This window comes from Dama dama, chromosome 25, assembly GCF_033118175.1.
Source record: "Dama dama isolate Ldn47 chromosome 25, ASM3311817v1, whole genome shotgun sequence".
NCBI lineage: Eukaryota > Metazoa > Chordata > Mammalia > Artiodactyla > Cervidae > Dama > Dama dama.
The window spans coordinates 45213307-45232027 of record NC_083705.1 but is presented as its reverse complement, the minus strand read 5'-3'; the positions used below and the strand labels follow the sequence as shown (position 1 = coordinate 45232027).

The 18721-nt window shown below is 38.5% G+C and overlaps 1 protein-coding gene across 3 annotated transcripts in view; it reads right to left on the bottom strand.

The window, feature by feature from the left end:
- NADK2 (NAD kinase 2, mitochondrial) overlaps positions 1-18721 on the bottom strand; it is a 48399-nt gene that overhangs the window by 18826 nt on the left and 10852 nt on the right. For 2 of the 3 annotated variants that reach the window (XM_061129948.1, XM_061129947.1), the window contains exons 2-6: positions 16468-16556; positions 15484-15572; positions 14519-14600; positions 8616-8699; positions 7074-7210 (exon numbers count right to left, since the gene is read on the bottom strand). In XM_061129948.1, the coding sequence (XP_060985931.1) occupies positions 7074-7210; positions 8616-8699; positions 14519-14600; positions 15484-15572; positions 16468-16556 (481 nt within the window). Of the gene's footprint in view, positions 1-7073; positions 7211-8615; positions 8700-14518; positions 14601-15483; positions 15573-16467; positions 16557-17882; positions 17904-18721 lie in introns of those variants that run through there. The other variant, XM_061129949.1, reaches the window with a different exon arrangement.

The following is an 18721-nucleotide window of genomic DNA, read 5'->3' as shown; positions in this document are numbered from 1 at the left end:
TGGAACAAGATACCTTTTCTGTCTCCTCCACCTTTTTTTCTTAGTCAAAGCTAAAGGTTAACTTCAACTGTGGCAGCAGCTAGCCTCTAAAGTGGTGCCCCCTGATGCCTGCCTCCTGGTATTCACATTCTTGTATAACTCTTCCTTTCACAACACACCAGAATTAGTCTCTGTGACCAACATAAGGCAGAAATGATGGTGTGTCACTTCTGAGATTTGGTTTAAAATGACACCCTGGCTTCTACCTTGGTCTCTCTCTCTCCCAGATCACTTGTTCTGGGGGAAGATGTTTCACAAGCAGGCCAGTGGAGAAGCCAACATAGTGAGGACCCGAAGCCGCCTGCTAACGGCCACATGACGAGTTGTGGTTTAGACCTTCCAGTCCAGTTACGTGTCCCGGCCAACAGCTTAACTGTCACCTCCTCAGAGACCCTAAGCCTGAACTAACAAGCTAAGCTTCTCTTGGATTCTTGACTTTCATAATCTCTGTGAAATCACAAGTATTTTGTATTAAGATGGTAAACTCTGGGGTAATTTGCTATGTTTTAAGATTCTGTGTTCCAGGTTAATGTGTATAGACATCTAATACACATTAGACACTTAATACTCTATAAAACTTTCCACCACTGTCACCAAAACCACCACCAATTTAAATTCTCCTCTGACTTATGGCTATTTGTTTATATGCTTATTGAATGTTAATTATATGTATAATTTCTTTTGGATTGTAACTGTCTAAAATTGTAACTGTCTAAAGTGACCCAACTATTCTTTCAATTACCACAAGTTGCTATTACAATACCATGGAATCTTTAAAAACTTATTTGACTAAATTATATAATGGGCTAACATTATGAGCTAGATTTCATAACACAGAAGGAACTTGATATAAAAAGGTACATAAGAATGATGTGTTTGATCAAATTTGATTGTACTTAAGACTGCATACTTAACTTTTGATATTGTCTTAATTTGGTACTAAATATATTCACATTTTTACAACTAACAAGTTTTACCAACATAAAAAGTTTAAATTTATAGTTTAAATTCTTTTTCTTTACATGGTGTAATTCCTAATGGAATGTTTTATATCTCCTCACAGATTTTCTGCAAATGTTCACTAATAGTAAGTACTCACTAAATATTGCTTTCTACTCAGTTGCCAAGTCATGTCTGAGGCAAGAATACTGGAATGGGTTGCCATTTCCTTCTTCAGGGGATCCTCCCAATCCAGGGATCGAACCTCTGTCTCCTGCACTGGGAGGCAAGATCTTTACTGCTGACCCACCAAGGAAGCCATCACTATATATTCAGTCAGTTCAGTTCAGTTCAGTCGCTCAGTCGTGTCCGACTCTGCAACCCCATGAATTGCAGCACGCCAGGCCTCCCTGTCCATCACCAACTCCCGGAGTTGACTCAAACTCATGCCCATTGAGTCGGTGATGCCATCCAGCCATCTCATCCTCTGTCATCCCCTTCTTCTGCCCTCAATCCCTCCCAGCATCAGGGTCTTTCCCAATGAATGAACTCTTTGCATGAGGTGGCCAAAGTACTGGAGTTTCAGCTTCAGCATCAGTCCTTCCAATGAACACCCAGGACTGATCTCCTTTAGGATGGACTGGTTGGATCTCCTTGCAGTCCAAGGGACTCTCAAGAGTCTTCTCCAACACCACAGTTCAAAAGCATCAATTTTTCGGCGCTCAGCTTTCTTCACAGTCCAACTCTCACATCCATACATGACCACTGGAAAAACCATAGCTTTGACTAGACATACCTTTGTTGGCAAAGTAATGTCTCTGCTTTTTAATATGCTGTCTAGGTTGGTCATAACTTTCCTTCCAAGGAGTAAGCCTCTTTTAATTTCATGGCTGCAATCACCATCTGCAGTGATTTTGGAGCCCAAAGAAATAAAGTCTGACACTGTTTCCACTGTCTCCCCATCTATTTCCCATGAGGTGATGGGACCAGATGCCATGATCTTAGTTTTCTGAATGTTGAGCTTTAAGCCAACTTTTTCACTCTCCTCTTTCACTTTCATCAAGAGGCTTTTTAGTTCCTCTTCACTCTCTGCCATAAGGGTGGTGTCATCTGCATATCTTAGGTTATTGATATTTCTCCCGGCAATCTTGATTCCAGCTTGTGCTTCATCCAGCCCAGCGTTTCTCATGATGTACTCTGCATATAAGTTAAATAAGCAGGGTGACAATATACAGCCTTGATGTACTCCTTTTCCTGTTTGGAACCAGTCTGTTGTTCCATGTCCAGTTCTAACTGTTGCTTCCTGACCTGCATACAGGTTTCTCAAGAGGCAGGTCAAGTGGTCTGGTATTCCCATCTCTTTCAGATATATTAGTAACTGATAAATCTGAAATTTCACCAAACTGTAACCATATGTTTTTCTTTTGAATAGTCTTAACTTTTTATCTATATTCCTGTTTCTCCTCATCCTAATTTTCCTTTCTGTATAGCACTTTTACTATGTGTGCTTGCTGAATTTCACCTGAAATCTTTTATCAAAGGAGGAAGAGAATACATAAAATTGCTTCAAGTCTCATTAATCATCTTAATTCTGCTTATATTTCTTTCATGCTAATAGACTACCAAACATTATTTAATCATAAAACTGTTCCTTTACACCTTGCTTAAACAAAACACAAAAAGATGGACTCAATAGCAATTCACAGTTTTCTATCCAAGAGAATCCATTACAAAATTAATCATTAATTTATATTTTTAAGTATAGAATTGTGATACTAGGGACAGAGACCACAATCCTATGCAATTCTCTCACACTGTCAGACTATTAGACTATGTTTCTGGATCTACCCACCTTGGGTATACCCGTGGAACTAGTAATGGCCAATGGAATATGAGCAAAAGTAGTGAAAAGCCCTGGCTCCTAACACTTCCCTGAGAATCCCCCATGCTCTCACTGTCTTCTCCCCATAAGCTACGAAGGACCAAACAGAAGATCAAAGGCCTTAGAAGATGGTAGGAGCCACTGTTTGGAGGTTGCCTCAACAACCCTTGGACAGTGAGCTGAACTATAAATAAAACTTCAGCATGCTAAGTCACTGAGATTCTAGGATTGTTTATCAAACCAATTCACTTATCCAAATTAATACAACTAGGCTTGCAAGTAAGAAAGTTACGGGTTTATGTGATTAAAAGTTTTCTTTAACAAATAAACAAACTCTTACCTTCCCTTGACTTAGTATGTATGCACATCATTATGTCATTCTTGGGCTTTCCTGGTGGCACATACAGTAAAGAATCTGCCTGAAATGCGGGAGTCCAGGGGTCGATCCCTAGGTCAGGAAGATCCTCTGGAGGAGGGTATGGCAACCCACTCCAATATTCTTGCCTAGAGAATTCCATAGACTGAGGAGCCTGTTGGGCTACAGTCCATGGGGTTGCAAATAGTCAGACACAACTGAAGCGACTTAGCACGCACACACCTTCCCTTGAGGGTATAATGGCAATAAAAATGAACTCCTTTTCATTAATTTGTATACAACCCAGGTGGCTCAGGTGGTAAAGAATATGCCTGCAATGCAGGGGAGCCTGGTTCAATACCTGGATCAGGAAGATGTGCTGGAGAAGGAAATGGCAACCCATTCCAGTGTTCTTGCCTGGAAAATTCCATGGACAGAGGAGCATGGTGGGCTATAGTCCATGTGGTCGCAGAGTCAGACATGACTGAGCAACTGAGCACACCACATACATAATCTAGTTAAGGATAGATAACACTAAATAGAAAATTTTATTTGATTAAAGTTAAATCATCCTTCTTGCAAAAAAACTAGGATTTTTTTCTCCTTAAGCCTGTGTTCCAAATTAAAAAGCTACATCAGGGATCAAACATGGTGGTATATTTATAATCTCAAACCTACTCCTATATTCAAAAATCCCAAATGGCAGTTTCTTAGGAAATGTTCCCTGCCAACCTGAAGAGAATTTAAATAGGAAACATAAGATATATCTTGAAATCCTCCTAAATTTTTTGTCAGAAAATAAAGCTCTTTATCAAGAAAAAATCCTCTAACAAAAAAGTTCTCAAAAATCGTGCCAACATTGTAAATGTTACATAATTGCTAATAACAATAATATTAATAATTAATATAACAGTTTTCAGTGTTATTATTGAGAAATCTGAAACTACTCTGATTCCAGATTCTTCATGTATAAAATAACCTGTTCCAACCACAATCACCACCACCATCACTACTTCCTTTCTGGAAGCTTGCAAGAGGTTTGCTTTATCCCTAGTATACTAACATACCTCAGTGTGGGACCTTTTACCATTGATTATATTAAGTATTTTGTGTTTTCTTTCATTCAGAGACTGGTGCCTAAGTTTTGAGAAATGTTTTTTTTAATTCTTTTCATTTTGAGTATTTCCTGTGCTGCTTCTACTAGAACTACCACTAGCCAGCTGTAAATATCCTGAATATTACTAAGTTTATATGTAATTTGTTTCTATATATATTTAATTTATAAGCTAAAACCATTGAATCTGAGCAATGAATCTACATCTTTCTTATATACTGTTGGTGAAAACAACAAAATCCTGAACATCTTTTGGTGACAACAATAACTTGTTTTGGTGAAGTATAAAGTAAAATTTCTAATTAAGATTTTAAAAATCTTTAAAAAAATTAAAATCTTAATAGTTACTGCAGTCTTTCAAAAATGATAATAGGAAATCATCTGCTTATGAATGACTTGAAAGATTTCTAGATTTTTAAAAACTAGTTATTTAAAAATTTTCTAAAATCAAATGACTTTTTCAGGAGAAGAAAAGCCATCTTTAAAACATGGCATTAACTCACAGTTTAGGAACATCTAACCTATAAAGCTATAAATCACCATAAAAAACTGAAAAAAATAAATATAAGTAAACATCAAATACCACAACCAGACAGAAACAAAGCCAGAAAACAGGTAAGTAAAGATAGCTTTTCCTAATAAAGTTTAGTCAAGAAATGAAATGCAAGAGGAAATAATATCCTTTTATACAGTCCACAGATATATCTCTTGGGATCTTCTTGCATCATGAAAATCTTACAGTTATGGGACAAAGTGGGAAAATACTGCTAAAGATAATCCCCAAATTAGCTCAAAACTGAGAATTCATCTTAACAAAAAAGCTGCATATCATTTTATGCTAATATTCCCTTAGCATCTTACACAAATATTTGAAATACAAATCTTAAAGCTGAGATGCAAAAATTTCCTAACAAAAAGATTTTTTAATCAATAACTAGACCCATGGTAAATATATGTAAATGCAAATATATAAACGTATAATTATTATGAAGTCTTCCACAGATTAGTTCATTTTCTTTCAACCACTTTCTTTTTCTTTTTTCATTTATTTTTATTAGTTGGAGGCTAATTACTTTACAATATTGTAGTGGTTTTTGTCATACATTGACATGAATCAGCCATGGATTTACATGTATTCCCCATCCTGATCCCCCTCCCACCTCCCTCTCCACCCGATCCCTCTGGGTCTTCCCAGTGCACCAGGCCTGAGCACTTGTCTCATGCATCCAACCTGGGCTGGTGATCTGTTTCACTATAGATAATATACATGTTTCGATGCTGTTCTCTCGAAACATCCCACCCTCGCCTTCTCCCACAGAGTCCAAAAGTCTGTTCTGTACATCTGTGTCTCTTTTTCTGTTTTGCATATAGGGTTATCATTACCATCTTTCTAAATTCCATATATATGTGTCAGTATACTGTAATGGTCTTTATCTTTCTGGCTTACTTCACTCTGTATAAGGGGCTCCAGTTTCATCCATCTCATTAGAACTGATTCAAATGAATTTTAATGGCTGAGTAATATTCCATGGTGTACATGTACCACAGCTTCCTTATCCATTCGTCTGCTGATGGGCATCTAGGTTGCTTCCATGTCCTGGCTATTATAAACAGTGCTGTGATGAACATTGGGGTGCACGTGTCTCTTTCAGATCTGGTTTCCTCGGTGTGTATGTCCAGAAGTGGGATTGCTGGGTCATATGGCAGTTCTATTTCCAGTTTTTTAAGAAATCTCCACACTGTTCTCCATAGCGGCTGTACTAGTTTGCATTCCCACCAACAGTGGAAGAGGGTTCCCTTTTCTCCACACCCTCTCCAGCATTTATTGCTTGCAGACTTTTGGATAGCAGCCATCCTGACTGGCGTGTAATGGTACCTCATTGTGGTTTTGATTTGCATTTCTCTGATAATGAGTGATGTTGAGCATCTTTTCATGTGTTTGTTAGCCATCTGTATGTCTTCTTTGGAGAAATGTCTGTTTAGTTCTTTGGCCCATTTTTTGATTGGGTCATTTATTTTTCTGGAATTGAGCTGCAGGAGTTGCTTGTATATTTTTGAGATTAATCCTTTGTCTGTTGCTTCATTTGCTATTATTTTCTCCCAATGTGAGGGCTGTCTTTTCACCTTGCTTATAGTTTCCTTTGTTGTGCAAAAGCTTTTAAGTTTCATTAGGTCCCATTTGTTTATTTTTGCTTTTATTTCCAATATTCTGGGAGGTGGGTCATAGAGGATCCTGCTGTGATTTATGTCGGAGAGTGTTTTGCCTATGTTCTCTTCTAGGAGTTTTGTAGTTTCTGGTCTTACATTTAGATCTTTAATCCATTTTGAGTTTACTTTTGTGTATGGTGTTAGAAAGTGTTCTAGTTTCATTCTTTTACAAGTGTCAACCACTTTCTTTTTCCTTTTCGACATTTCAAAGGTTAAGACCAAGACTCTTTCTTTAAATATCAAGTACTCTCTCGGACATTTTATAGTCCTTCCCTTATCAATGAGTTTTCAAACTCACCCTCAAATTTTTTTCAACAAGAAAAAAACTGTTATGGAAATATGCTATATTTCTTATTTCAGAATCTAATCATAAAAATTTTACAACTCAAGCAGTTCATTGTACTTCCTTAAATGTAGTCAGTGGCACTGAAATCCCCAAATAAGTTAATTATAAATGATTACTTCTAGAAATTAGAGATCAAAGGAACTGTAAATTACATATTGCCCCAAACACACTTGATTCCCAATCCACCTACTTTCATCATGAACTCTTTCAATGTTGAAGGCTCTACTATGCTGATTCAAACTCAGCTGCTGTTCATGGAGGTCCACAGGAACAGGGTTGATGCCAGTCCCTTCAAGATATAACCTAATTCGCTGCCTCCATAACCACCTTAGAGTGAAGAAAAAGCAAGTTATATTAGAGTAAGTTAAACAAAGGATTAGACATTATAATTTCTCCAAATTAAAAAAATTCATATTAAAAAACTAGTTATCCCATAAACTAATTACACCAGAAATGCCTAAAACCCACCACTGATTCCTGCTCAAAAACAGATTTAAATGGCAATATCTACTGTATCTATAAGACCCCTCAAATAACATGAATTAAAGTCAAATTATTTATCAAGTATCCATTAAATCCCATATACAGAGCTAATGTAGTTGTGTTTTACTTATCAAAAAGTATAAAAATACAAAAAAGAAAACATTCTGAAATTAAAACACCATTATGTTAAGATGGTCAGATTACATAAAAATCCCTTCCCTAAAATTCTGTAATAATGTTTTTCTGTTTTTGACAATTAGAGTTCAATAACAAACACTATAACACTTAAGATTACACCTAAAATTTCAATGACTTTTTAGTGGGGAAAATAAAAAAGGAATCAAGTTTAATTTATTTTAAAATCAAAAACTGACATAGCAAAAGGCCAATGGGACAGATTCTACTAGATAAGTACACAAAAATATACCCCTATTTAAGAGTATATTAGTCATCTGTAAAGGTACTAAACTTCTGAGATGAGCAGAAACTGGAATCACTACTAAAAAAAAGATTTCAGAAGTCAAGAAGATTTAATACAATTTCACAAACACCTAGAGAAAAGGTTTTCTCAAACTATAAAATCTAGGCTAAGTCAGCAAAAAAAGTAGTCCAACTTAGCTCTCTCAAATTAATTGGTCTACCTTATCTTCACTCTTCCCTCTACCCTTCTCCTTCAGGGCAGTCTGACTACTAAACAAATTAAGTGAAAGGAATATTAAAAAAAACATCTCCATTGGTTAGGAAATACTTAACATGTAAGACAGAGATACCAGGAATCTCGGCATAGTTAGAATAAATACAACCCTCAGACACTCTGGATGGGAGAAGATGAGGATGAAAAATACAAAATCTCAGAGAACTTGAACATTTAGTTTTCACCAACAGTCTTTTTACCAAACTGCTAAAAACATGTAAGGTTAAAGTAGAGACTTGGCCTCTATCTCACTGAAGGAGAAAAACGTCTACTTACAATTACATTACAGTCCAAGTGGCATTTGGCAAGGTTTCTCCAAATAGTTCCAATAGGGCTGAGAGAAGCCAAGTTAGATGTGCTTGTGACTCAGCTAACATATTATTTTTTATGTATTATTTAAATTCTTTTTTATGACTACAACTATGGACTAATCCAAATATTATCTAATGTGTTCTGTTTAACAGCATTTTTAATGGCACACATTAATAAAATAATCATATAATAACAAGATTATCTTAACAAGATAATTATAGAGCATTAGTAAGAACTTCCTACCTGAACTCACCACGATAGAACTTCTGTAAGGCTTCTGGGAAGGAATGCGTATATCGAACAGGAAGACATAAATGACCCTCAGACCTTATTTTAAAGGGATTTGGGTGGTATAAAGGGAAGAAGAAAAATAAAAGTACTCAATTCAAAAGGTATCATTAAACTACAAAAATCAGACATGAATTTTTTTGAATTTCTACCCTATAATTCATTTTTGCCACATATTATTTATATTTTTAACAAGAACCAAAAAAAAAAAAAAAAGACCAAATAGAAATAGTAGTTTATACCCAGGTTTAATGCCATAATACAACTTAAGTTTCCACATTACAGTAAAACTAACAGCAAATTTGCCACTGATTGATATCCCTGCAAAATTATCTAATGGTGTAGTGATGTTTGCATCTTAACATCTATATTACTTAACTACTCACTTTGGGCAAGTCACTTTAGCATCAGCTTCTTTATCTCCAGAAGGGCCATAAAACCACCAAATCTCAAAAGGTTATTCTGAGGAATCAAACTATTTATGTGAAAGTTTTTTGAACCATAAACCCCTTATAAATATCTTTTAAGATAATCTCTTACTAAAAGAGAACTCATAGCTTAATCTAATCTAACTTCAAGGAGTTAACAGCTTTCGTGAAGGACAGAGTATTTTTTTCTTTAAATTGCAAATTACAAACTGTTAACTGCCTATAGGCTGATACAGGAAGATGAGAGGCTATGACACCCTAACATGAGGAAAGGTGTCCAGATAGTTCAATCATCCTCATTTACATGATGCCTCAATCTTGAAGGAAAGGTTGACAGTTGGCCTGACAAAACAAACCCTTAATGATAACTGTAAATTAACATGTGAAGAGCCACATAAAAGGCTTTTACAAAGCTCTAACTAGTCAATTTATCTGAGATAAATTTATCTAAGAAACTTAGGGACTAGATTTTTTAAATTTTTATATTTACTGCAGTACTAAGTGCTAAGAATAGTATACAGTGCTAAGAAAATAAAAGTTGAAAGTGAAAGTATAAGTCGCTCAGTCCTGTCCGACTCTTTGTGACCCCATGGACTTCTCCAAGCCACAACATTGGAATGGGTAAACTTTCCCGTCTCCAGGGGATCTTCCCAACCCAGGGATTGAACCCAGGTCACATGCATTGCAGGTGGATTCTTTACTAGCTGAGTCACAAGGGAAGCCCCTTATATAAAAGTTATCAACAGTCATTTATTTGATAGAATACCTACGGAGGTCACCTGCAGGTCTAAAACACTCAAGAGAGAAAAATCTAGGCCTGGCCCGGAGGATTCAATTTCAGTGAGGCTCACTCACTAGTGCTAACTGCTGGCAAGGTCCTCAAATCTGTCTCCATGTGAGTCTCCCCACAGGGCGGCCTTGGTATCTTCACATCATGGTGGCTGACTTGCTCAAGAATGAGCAACCCAAGAGACCAACACAGAAGCTACAGTACAGTTTATGACCTGGCCTTGGAATGCACACACTGTTGCACCATATTCTTTTGATCCCACGGGCCAGCCCTGCTTGAAGTGGGAAGGGAACTACATAAAGGTGTAAATAACAAGAGGCTACCTTAAAGGTCAGCTATCACATGCTGTCTATCCCATTTTGATTATGAAGCATTTAAATGTCATAATTATATACAGGGGTCAGCAGAGTGAGTACAAAATACCAAAGAGAAAATTGAAATTGTCTGTTTAATTTAGTTGAGTCCACCAATGAGACATCTTAGAGAAGCAGATCCTGCAGCCCAAGTCAAACCTTTGGGTGCCTGCAGCCCCAGCTGACATCTGCCTATAACCTCATTAAAGATCCCGGATTCCTGACACACAGAAACCATGCGAGATAATACGTTATTATTACTGTTGTTTTAAGCCTCCAGTTTGCGGATGATTGGTTATGCTGCGTTTGATAACTACTGCAGAGAAGAAGAAACTTAATTGAACATTAACTTCTGGGCTTATTTAAGGATTGTGAGACACCTCACACTTATAAGAACTCTAAGTCGGGCAAGCTGAATTACAGAACAAGCTAGAGGCCTTACACATTTCTGCCTGGGGGCAAAAAGAAAAACCAAAAGACTTCTAGAATACATTATTCCAGGTAGGATGGTGTCACCGACTCGATGGACGGGAGTTTGAGTAAACTCCAGGAGTTGGTGATGGACAGGGAGGTCTGGTGTGCTGCAGTTCATGGGGTCGCAAAGAGTCGGACACAACTGAGCAACTGAACTGAACTGAAAAATTAGAGAAACAACACCTTCTGCTTACCAGTTTCAAAATCTTCACAAGCTAATGAATATTAAGCCAGTTTTTAAAGGAGAATATATTTCAACAAACTGTATAAAATATGATCACTAAACAATCTCTTACTTTAATGATACAAAAATCATTATATTACATATCATTACATTACATATCATTACAAAGTTTTTGTAAAATACATGTGTACAATCACTAAAGGAAATTAAAAAATAATTATTGAAGCAATAATATCAGTTACTTGTGCTTAGGAAATATTTGCTCAGCTAGGTCAGGGTCCTAGCTCTGCTCCCTAAAATCATTTAATTAATCATTCATTTTTCAAGTGTTTATTGCCTACTGATTACATACAATAATAGTATGCTAGTGGTAGAGAAATTTAGTCCTATACTCAAGGAATTTGTAGTCTGATGGAAGAGACAATCAAGCAGAAAATAGTAAGGAGAGATAAGTGCTCTCTGTAGAAGGAATCATAGTCAGAGCTCACGACAGGAACCAGTCTTGAATTAAAAAGAACTACACAATTGAGTCAGTAATCTAAGGGCACTCCAGGCGAAAGCACAAATAAAGGCATGAAAAGAACCTCTGGAGAACTCTTTCACTTACTGTTTCCAGTCCTGCTATCTTGCTATTAACAAAGCTCATCACCAGAGCAAGAGCTCCCACAAGTGAGCCTCCAATCAAGACGTTAGGATGTTCATCCATTACACTGTGCTTAAGAACAGCTTCAGGTTGGGGGGTGGGGATACTGAATGAAGGTATAAACTTCCATTTATGAGATAAGAAAGTACTGGAGAAGCAATGTACCACATGCTGGCTAAAGTTAACACTGGTGTATGGTATACTTGAAAGTTATTAAAGACGGGAACTCTTAAGAGTTCTCATCATGAGAAAAAAATCTTTCCTGTCTTTTATTTATTTATTTATTTTTAGCTATATCAGATAACGGACGTTAAGAACTTATTGTGGTAATGATTTCACAACACATGTTACATCAAGTCATTATGTTGTACACCCTAAACTTATACAGTGCTGTATGTCCATTATATCTCAATAAAACTGGGCAAAAATACAATTAAAAAAACCCAAAGAATAGACTTCAGGAAGGATTCTAGAATGTTCCTAGAGAGGCATCAGTCCTTTTTTTAAGCTGAAGAATGTGTAGTGCCTGTGGGTAAATGAAGATAGATGAAACTAGAAAAGCAAATAAGCAACAGGTGGTGAAACATCATATACATTATGCTAAGGAATTTGCAAGGCATCCTGAAGGTCAATGAAAGGTTAATCCATGAAATTAAAAGATGCTTACTCCTTGGAAGGAAAGTTATGACCAACCTAGACAGCACATTAAAAAGCAGAGACATTACTTTGCCTATAAAGGTCTGTCTAATCAAGGCTATGGTTTTTCCAGTGGTCATGTATGGATGTGAGAGTTGGACTACAAAGAAAGCTGAGCGCAGAAGAATTGATGCTTTTGAACTGTGGTGTTGGAGAAGACTCTTGACAGTCCCTTGGACTGCAAGGAGATCCAACCAGTCTATCCTAAAGGAGATCAGTCCTGGGTGTTCACTGGAAGGAGTGGAAGGATTGAAACTTCAGTTTCAGTTGAAGCTGAAACTCCAATACTTTGGCCACCTGATGAGAAGAGCTGACTCATTGAAAAAGGCCCTGATGCTGGGAAAGATTGAAGGCAGGAGGAGAAGGGGATGACAGAGGATAACATGGTTGGATGGCATCACCGACTCAATGGACATGGGTTTGGGTGCACTCCGGGAGTTGGTGATGGACAGGGAGGCCTGGCGTGCTGTGGTCCATGGTGTTGAAAAGAGTCGGATACAACTGAGCGACTGAACTGAACTGAACTGAAGGTCAAAAGGAAACCCTGAAAGACTTTAACTAAGGAATGGATACAATCAAATTTGCACTTTAGAAAAAATACTAAGGCAAAGTGTGAAGGATGAGTTGGAAAGAGTAAGAATGGAGATTATTGCAGTAATTTAACTCACACACTACAAAGGCCTGAGCTATGTTTAGTAACAGTGAGGAGGGCAAGAGATGGACTCAAAGGCAGGATCCCTAAAACTTCACACTAAATACCCGGTCAATATGATGAAGGGAGTGAGGGGAGGGGGTGAGGATGAGTCACCACAGCTTTAGCACCCATTACAATTCCATTCATCAAGTATGGCAGCAGGGAAAGCAGACAAGTCCATTTGTAGATACATTACTTTTAACTGCCACCAGACACATTCAAGGGGAAGCCAGTATGGCTACAACAGCATGAAGAAAGGGAAAATAACAGGACATAAGGATACAGAATAGTCAGAGGCCAGATAACATAGAGTCTTGAATGTCACAGTGAAGGTGATCAACCATCCCCATTTGCCCGAGACGGACAATTTTCCCAGGACGAAGGACTTTCAGTGCTAAAACTGAGAAAACCCCAAGCAAACCAGGATGAGAAGGAACTGGTCATTCTAGTCATTGTAAAATTAATTTTATTCTGAGTTAGATGGAGACCCACAGTAAGACTTTGGGCAGAGAATCTACCTAATATCACCAAACTTTATAAAACAGTCTCTGTGGCTGCAGTGGACAGAAGAGACTAAAATAAGGTAAGAGGAGAAGCAAGAACAGTGTTGGATATAAAGATTCTGGAGTCACCAGAATCTTAGTTAAAATGACAGATGTTAATCAGTTATTCTGGAGATAGTACAGAAAAGGAATAGAAAAGACTTACCTATGACTGAGCAGAAAGATAATGGTAGAAAATATTTTAAGAAATTTTCCAGGAAAGTGAATGAAGAGAGAATTAAGAAAAAAAACAGAGGGGATCAACACACTGAAAGTCAAAGGGCAGATTTATTAGAATCGAGGAAATAGGTCTGCTATTAAGGAAGGAGACTATGGTCAGAGTGATTTGAGAGATGGGGAAATTCTAGATGACTGCAAAGTCCAGATATGATCATGGTTGTGAGTGGCTGGAATAGAATAAGGTTACATGTCAGAGAAGCTGAGAAAAGGGGAAAAAAGTGCTAACAGGGTTTGATTTATTTATTAAGTCAATGAAGTTACCCAGGAAATCAGTGGAGGCATACTTAGGAATGTAGATGAGAGCCTAAGTAAGGGTAGAAAATGCAACATCATTAACTCATCCATCACCAGCAAGACCAAAGGTCACGAGTACTGACCTCAGTCAAGGACTCAGGTATATTCAGCTACAGACACTACTCCCAAACTACCTGGGAAATCAGATGTGAGAACCTGTCCATCCCATATCATAATTTTCTACCACCAGTGCTAGCGCAATGCATATGTATTTCTCATGCCTAAGCTAAAAAAAGAGAGTGAAGACTTTGGGAATAACTACAAAGAAGAGAAATCTACTAAAGGTAGAGATCAATTCTACATGCCTAGATTTCATCACCAAAATGGTTCTGGTCCATAGTTCTAACATTCATGATAGCCAGGAAGGGTGATGTTTCCATTCACACAACATGCACCATGGCAGACACCCTGTACCAAGAGGATAAAGAGCTTCCAAACTTTAAGATTTATCATGAACAGATACTATGCAAAGAAGAAATGTTTGTATGTATAACAGGTTAAAAAAATTCTTTTTCCTTACCGTTCTGGGTCGGTGTTTACACCAATAACTGGTTTAAGTCTGTCCAAGACTTTACTTGCTGCCAAAAGCATCGTGCCATCCCCTAAAGGACATAAAGCATTAACCACTAGTTTTGTAACAAGTCTGATTGACAACACTGTGGACATTAGTCCTTTCAGCGATCACACCCTACCCCATCCTGTTGGTTGCCAGTCTCCTCCTCTTCCTTTCTACCCACTATTCCTTAGTATTCTCTCTCCAACTCTAATTCAGAATTCTCAACAGTGGCAAGAGTGACACTTTAGGCCAGGTAATTTTTCTGCTTTGGGGTTGTCCTGAGCCTGTAGTGTGATGGGCAGCATCCCTGGCCTCTACCCATTAGATGCCAATAGTAGCCCCCAGGTGGGAGCCACGATTCTAACCCTATCACTTCTTTTAACCAATCCTCTCCCTCTCTCATACCATCAGTCCAAATTCACATATTATTTTAATGAGAATACATACAAAGTGTCCAGCTTTGCATTTTTCTCCCTACCAAAAACAAACCCGTAAAGGTTTATAAAGAATGGTCACTAACTTAATAATATAGCTCAGGAAAAAGACAAGTATAAGTATACTGGGACCAAAGAGGGATGGGATCTAATCTCATTAAACTCTTAAACTCAACTTTTTTTTAAAGACTGGCATAACTAAACTAAAGTACAATTATAAACAATCCTATGAATCATATTTAAAGTTAAATGCACACCTTAAATATACACACAGAAACACACACACACACAGAACCTCACAGTAACATCATCCACTAAAAAAGCAAAATGTTGTATAAAGCACATCTTTTAAAACCTGACCCTAAAAATCCAAAAATTTGTCTTATGGTAGGACTCTGAAAGCTTCATTACAGCTAGTTCACAGGATTATTTGGAAATATGACCATTAAAGAGCACTTCCATATTCCAACACCTTTACCTCTGCAAAACTATTACCTCCTGCAGCTATGACAGCATCTGCCCATCGAACAGTTTCCTCATCATATTCTCTCCTCTTTACGAGACGAACCTCAATTCCCTCATTCCTAAGATAAAAAAAGTAAAGGGTATATAAAATGTCCACTAACATAAAGGACTATGTTTTTTGAGAGGCAGATTATTACAACAGAGATGTAAAATAAACAAATTTGTTTTACAAACAAATTTATGTTTAGCTTTGGAAGGTCAGCTTCATTTTCATTTAACCACAACAACCAATCAACCATTAACTATAGGAAGCATATGAATAAACTATCCCAAATCTCCAATGTGCTTTAAAAACATCTTTTAAAGCCCTTGATGAATAGCAATATTAATTAGAATTTCCTTTTATTTTCTCTACTCTTCCTGACACTAAAATTCATTAATACAAAATGGTCCAAAAGACTAACACTTTGAGAGACAATTTTTTAAAATAAGAGCAAATAGCTATTATTTTAAATTCAACAAATATTGACTGCCAGATAAAAACAGTGACTAAAACACTTCCTAATTTGTGTGTCCTCACATTGATTCTCTTGTATACACACAAACTTATTCACTGACTCATTTAGCCTTTAATTAACGGAAGTTTCTATAGTCATAATTTTTAGACATTCAAAAACTATTATAAATGAACACCTATATAATCCACTATTCTGTTTAAGAAATAAAACATTATCCTACAGTTGAAGCCTGCTGTGTACAAAATTAACTGTGTAGAAAAGGCACTTCTTGGGCAGACCAAATAATAACTGACAATCTGAAATTTTCAGAGTAAAATAAAAATTTCCTTAAAAATACTCTAATACCAGGTCCATTAGCCACAACATAATTTTCTTAAAATGATTCTATAATGGCCGTCTCTCCTAAAAAAATCTAAGTATTAGCTGCTAGTAAAAATTAAAAAATTGAAAGTCCTCAATACAGAAGCCCACTTAACACCTGATCCCACAGACTTACCGTAAACTATCGAGAATGTGCTCTACATTTTTGGTGTGAATATGATGCCGCTCAAGCAGTCCACTGTAGCTAGAGCCTTTCAGTGCGAGCTATATCAAAATAAAACAAATTTTGCCTTATTACATACTATGTTTTACATACTGTATTTCTTTAAAAAGCCCTATATAAGACAGACTGGGTTGTTTTGGGGTTTTTTTGAACATACATTTTAACGGCTATCTGTGAAACCCACAAGTATAAACTTGATTAGAAAGTCTGGTTCCAGAAAATCATAATGTGGTTTTAATACCAAATACAGCATTAAGTTTCCTGAATCAGTATATGCTGAATCCTGAATGTAGTCAACAGGATTTCAAAACTGCATGTTTTACAGCTTCAGAGTCTTTTTTTTTCCAAGTGGATTTTTTTAACATACTGAATTTGGCTACTGAAGACCAAAGATGAACTATTATTTTAGAAGGCAATCATCTAAAGGTCATCCAATGACCTCTGTTCTACTTGGACTTGTAGCTCTCTTGTATTCCAATTTCTTAACTCTATCTGGAATTTACACAATCCAAACAAAGGGCTTGCTGGCTACTTGAGAGTGGATAACTTCTAGATATAAGGACATACGCTGCTGCTGCTAAGTCACTTCAGTCGTGTCCGACTCTGTGCAACCCCATCCCTGGGATTCTCCAGGCAAGAACACTGGAGTGGGTTGCCATTTCCTTCTCCAATGCATAAAAGTCTTCAATAATTGTTTTTGCTAGTTGTTTAGAATACTTTAGAATGTCACTATCTTACCACTAATATTCTTCTAAAATATATATGTTTTCTAAATCATCCACAAAGTAAAATGTTGAGAGGGAAGTTTAGAAACATTCATTTAATCATCAAGTAGGAAATAAGTTCACTAGAGTGAATGCTAGAGTCAAAAAGCATGTTATTTTGGGAGAACAACAAAATTACAACTACTTACAGAGAAACTATTAAAGAAAAACAAACAAAACAAGACCAGCAGAAAAGATCTCCTACAATTAAGGATATAAGAGGGAGCCACAGCAAGACAGGTAAGAGGTATGAGATGCAGTACAGTCAAGGCCCACACCCCTGGGTGGACAACCCCCAAAAGGGGGGAAGGAATAATTTACAAATGCAGAGCTGCTTCCCAAGAAGCAAGGGGCCAGAGCCCCTCACTGACTCCCCAGCCCAGAGGCCCTGCACTGGGAAGACGAGTCCCCGAACATCCGGCTATGAAGGCCAGCGGGACTTACTTTTAGGAGAACCAGGGCTGTGGGAAATAAAGAGCACACACAAAACTCCACACACTCCAGGACCCAGCGCAGAAGCAGCCATTTGAAAAAGTCCTGGGTCAGACCCATCTGCTGATCTCGGAGACGTTCCTGAGGAGGCAGGAGGCAGCTAGTGCTCACCATGACACGGGACGCTGGTGACGGCCACTGTGGGAAGCCCGTTCCACCACGGGCATGCTGGCGCTGGCAAACACCACTGTGGAATCCCCTCTCTAGCTTATTACTGCCGGGATGTGAACCCACAGGCCTGCCGCCTAAAGACCCCCTGAGCCCATAGATAACCCCGGACCTACCCCTGTCCACCAGAGAGCCCGAGACCCAGCCCACACACCAGCACGCTCACAGTAGGCCCCAGATCCCCAGGACCCAGCTCTGCCTATCGGTGGACCTGTAACAGCCTAGGGGCCGGCTTCACTCACTGGAGAGTGGGGAGGCACCAGTCCAGGGCCCCCTGGGCCTGGACCCCAGCTGACCCCACCTGGGGTCAGCTACCAGTGGGCTGATCCCAACTCCAGGACCTCCAGGGCCCTACAACCAGAGACTCCAGGACTGCCTCTGCCCACCAGTGGGATGGTGCTAACCCCAGGACCCAGCTGTCCCACCAGAGGGCAGGCACCAGCCTGGGGATCCTGCTGACCCCAGCCCCACCCACCAGTGGGCCAACAGCAGCTCTAGGACAGCTTGTGCTCTCAACCAGCTGCCAGGATCTGGCCCCACCCAGCATTAGGCTGACACCAGCTTGGCGACATCCCCGAACCCACAGCCAGTCATGTCAAGAGCCAGCCCTGCCCATCAGCAGGCCAATACTAGATGTGGAACCCCTACGTGCAACCACCTATTCCAGAACTCAGCTCCACCCACGAGTGGGCCAGCACCAGGTCAAGGGATCCCAGGGCCACACAGCCAGCAGGCTCATGACCCAACCCCACCCCACAGCAGCCAGCACACCAGGCAGGGCC